This window comes from Brassica napus, unplaced genomic scaffold (assembly GCF_020379485.1).
Source record: "Brassica napus cultivar Da-Ae unplaced genomic scaffold, Da-Ae ScsIHWf_1707;HRSCAF=2335, whole genome shotgun sequence".
Lineage (NCBI taxonomy): Eukaryota > Viridiplantae > Streptophyta > Magnoliopsida > Brassicales > Brassicaceae > Brassica > Brassica napus.
In genome coordinates this window covers 6258-10433 of record NW_026015125.1, presented here as the reverse complement: position 1 = coordinate 10433, position 4176 = coordinate 6258, and the positions used below count along the sequence as shown (strand labels likewise).

At 40.0% G+C, this 4176-nt stretch overlaps 1 protein-coding gene across 2 annotated transcripts; it reads left to right on the top strand.

Moving 5' to 3' along the window:
• Positions 1–1822: 1822 nt before the first annotated feature.
• Positions 1823–3424, top strand: LOC125598456 (peroxiredoxin Q, chloroplastic-like). 2 transcript variants are annotated; one of them, XM_048772516.1, is made up of 4 exons: positions 1823–2160; positions 2666–2803; positions 2879–2968; positions 3046–3424. In XM_048772516.1, the coding sequence occupies exons 1-4, from the start codon at positions 1957–1959 to the stop codon at positions 3262–3264; spliced, it is 651 nt and encodes a 216-aa protein (XP_048628473.1). In that variant the 5' UTR covers positions 1823–1956; the 3' UTR covers positions 3265–3424. The 2 variants fall into 2 exon arrangements, with proteins under 2 accessions (XP_048628473.1, XP_048628472.1); XM_048772515.1 differs by having other exon boundaries at positions 1829–2160; positions 2663–2803.
• Positions 3425–4176: the final 752 nt, after the last annotated feature.

Sequence of the window (4176 nt, the reverse complement as noted above, 5' to 3'; positions counted from 1 at the left end):
ATGTAGGTAATCTTGAAGTCTGAAAAACACAACCGAAGAGTTTGAATGTTTTCCAGCTCAGTTGAGAAGTTGGGCCAATCTTGTGGCTGCTCTATCATTTCTATCAAATCCTTGCAGTGCGTCCCAAACTTTTGACAAGTCGAGTGTTGTATCATGCTCTCCATTGCCCACTTTAAAGCTTCCAGTTCCGAGTGTAACGATGTCTCCCTCCTCCGTAAGTTCCTTGACCCCATGAGTTGTATCTTCCCCATTGCATCCTTCCAGACCCATCCTATTCCACTAAATTGAGCTGTGGAAGTCCATTAACCATCCACCATGCAGATATTACCCAAGCTTAAGACTTGTGGTTCTTCAATAGTCTGTACATTTTGCAGAACCGGTACAGAGTCTCTTGCATTGTACCAAGCTTGGCACTCACTCTCTGCATACCTGACTAGCTCCAATGGATCTCTGTTTATGCCTCTAAACAACTTATCATTCCTAGCTTTCCAGATATACCAAATTATCCAAGGATAAGGATCTCTATCCTCTTCTGGTTCCATAATATCATTCTTCCTCCAAAAAAGGAAGTCCATATTAGCGTAAATACTCGATACAGGAAAGATTTCAGAGCTCGATGGTGTTGATGATAACTCCCATGCTTGTAAGGCCGGTGGACACTCAAAGATAGCATGAGTAACGGTCTCTTCTGGCGCTCCACATCTTGGGCAATAATTGTCACATCTCATGTTGCGTCGTACCAGATTTCTTGTTACGGCTATCTGTCCAAATATTAGTTGCCATATAAGATGGCAGATCTTTTGTGGCGCATTCACCTTCCAAGCAAAGGCTTGAAGTTTTGTGATGCTTGGCTGTAGAACTTCTAACTCCTCTTCATCTCTCATCAAGTTTGTCGCAACCCAATATCCCGATTTGACAGTATATTGTCCAGTCTTTATGTAACTCCAGCAAAATGTATCACATCGATAAGTAGGACTAATGGCCAAACTCAGAATCATCGGGATATCCTCTTGAGCTACATATTGCTCCAGTAGTCGAGTATCCCACTCTTTGGTAACAGGATTAATAAGGCTGCTGACAAGCATCTTAGGATTCACTGTTGGAGCTCGGGCACGCGCCGGCCTAGCTGGCATCATAGGGATCCAAGGATCTTCCCACACATTAATTTCGTACCCTGAGCGCACATTACTTCTAATTCCCAGAAGCAATAACTTCCTCGCAGCAGTTATACTTGTCCATACATAAGATGGAGTATCTACAGTGCCTATTCGCAACGGCGAACTGAGACGGTAATATCTTCCTCGGAGAACTCTCGCTACTAGTGAATCCAGAAATTGCACAAGTCGCCATAGCTGCTTTGCTAGAAGAGCTTGGTTAAATTCATGGATCATACGGAAACCAATTCCTCCCTCTTCTCTAGGCGCACACATCTTTTCTCATTTTGCCCAGTGAACTCTTCTTTTCGGAGGATTCGAGCTCCACCAGAACTGTGCAATGGCACTTGCTAGATTCTCACATATCTCCAAAGGAAGCAGGAAGCTGGACATGACATAGGTCGGGAGAGCTAGCAATATCGATTTAATCAAAACCTCCTTCCCACCCTTCGATAACCATCTACCAGTCCAGCCATTCACTCTATGTAGGAGCTTCTCCTTTAGGAAGGCAAATAATTTGCACTTTGAACCACTAATGTCCTCTGAGATTCCTAGATATGAGCCCATCCCATCCTTTAGTAGGAATTATTTAGTTAGAGAACTGGTTTGGTTCAAATTAATTAATGAAAAACTAAACCAACTCCGGTTAATAAAACCGGGTCCTTACAGCTTGGAAACACAGTGAGGACGTGTTACCACAGACACCAATCTTTCCCTATCTTTATCATCTTCTTCCATATCACAGTTATTTGAAGGAAGTGCGTGAAGCAGTGGCAAACGTCTTGATAGGGAACAAAAAGACATGGCTTCTTCTTCTTCTTTTTTCACTTTCTCTAGTCAGACCACACTGCACTCCCATCTTCACAGAAACACCTTTCTCACCAAAACCCAATTTCCAGTTCCCACAAAATCATCAGAATCTAACTTCTTTGGTCTCAGACTCTCTCCCTCCACCTCTCGCTCTCCCCTCTCTCCCTGTTCTTTCAAAAGCTCAATCTTTGCTAAGGTACATTCACGAATCTTCCCATATCCTATTCCTATTGATAGATGTTTTGTTGGCTACAACGGGGTAACGAGTTCTGTGAGTTAATTTATTATTTTGAGAATATCATATACAAAAGTTTCTTGAGTTATGCTATATCTCTGCTAAGACGGTTTAGGTGTTGCATGATTAAATAATTAGCACTCGATGGTCAGAAACATGAAGGTATGAAATGTATACAAAAATTGAGATTTATGTGCTAATGTCTGTTACAAGAATCGAAATCTTGGTTACGGATGTAAAAGTTGAGTCTTTGGGTCTGAATTCTAATAAAGTGCACACTTAAACACAGATTCAGCAAACAAAGATAAATCAACTTGTTATTGAGACTTAAACTTTCAAGTCAGCTAAATACTAGAATGCTTCTGAATATGTTGATCAGATGACCAGTTTACGTTAGGCCATGGACTGTTCTTGTCTTCTTTATGAAGATTTATCACATGACTATTGATTCTTTTTCTGTTAGCAGGTTAACAAGGGGCAGAGTGCACCAGACTTCACACTAAAGGATCAAAATGGAAAGCCGGTGAGCTTGAAGAAGTATAAAGGGAAGCCTGTTGTTGTATATTTCTACCCTGCCGATGAAACCCCTGGCTGCACCAAGCAGGTCTTTCCTTTGGTTTAGTTTCTTCTGATCCGATTTTGGTGATTTAAAGTAAACATGGTTTACTTTGTACAATAGGCTTGTGCGTTCAGAGACTCTTATGAGAAATTCAAGAAAGCCGGCGCAGAGGTCATTGGCATAAGTGGTGATGATTCTGCTTCTCACAAGGTACATTTAAAGAAAAAAGCTCTGATTTCTGAATCTAAAACCGGCCATTTCATTTTCAAACTTTTGAAACATTGCAGGCCTTTGCAAGCAAATACAAGCTTCCTTACACATTGTTGAGTGACGAAGGGAATAGGGTGAGGAAAGATTGGGGAGTGCCAGGAGATTTATTTGGGGCATTGCCAGGGAGACAGACTTATGTTCTCGACAAAAACGGTGTCGTTCAGCTCATCTACAACAACCAGTTCCAGCCTGAGAAACACATTGATGAGACCTTAAAGTTCCTCAAAGCTGCTTGATCTTGTATTCTTCTCTTCTTCCTCATCTGGATGACTGGATATTTACAACAACAATTCATGACGTTCCTCTATTGTTATCATTTCTCTTTTCCCAATGACTCCAAATCAAAACACCAAACTTGATGATAAAACAATAAATATAAGAGTTTAGTTTCACAAATTTTTTTTCCTTTTCACGTAAACAAAAGACTTCACTGACGTCATGAAAAAAATATATGAAAAAAATTAATATCTTAAATTTAATCAAATCCAAATTTAATCTAAATATGTAGTAAAATTACAAGTAGCTTTGTAAGCACTGAACAATGAAGTCTTCCCGAAAATCTGCTTATAAGTTTAATCTTATAATTAAGTTATATAATTCTGAATTTTATTTTGATGAACAGTTATTTTTTGAATCATGTAAATTAAAATTGAATAAATTAAATAGTTATGAAACAGATAAAAATTATAGTAAATCAATTCGTGAGAATTTTGTAACGTATGTTCAATTAATGTTTTTTTTTTTCAACAAAAAAACATAACTATACTAAGTAAATTCCTGAACCCAGAACCATCTCGGAGACCCAGGAGAAAAGCAAGGCAGCGAGAAGGCGTCCCTCTTCGTGGAAAAGGAAAAGGCTCGCACAAACAACGGGTCCACTCACCTCTACTCCTTCGGTGGTTCCATCCAAAGCGGGCAGTGCCGAAAGGAAACCATCTACTCTGGCTCCTTCAGACAATAAATCTTTCAAAGTATCAGACTCTACGGTGGCTTCCGTATTGAAGCCGTTGTCGCCCCAATGAGTGTTATGTGCTGGAACTGTCAAGGTGCTGGTAGTACTGAGACAGTTGATCATCTCCGGGAGTTGAGACGCAAGTTTTTTCCGGATTTTCTTTTTTTAATGGAAACAAAGCAACAGTCTGATTACG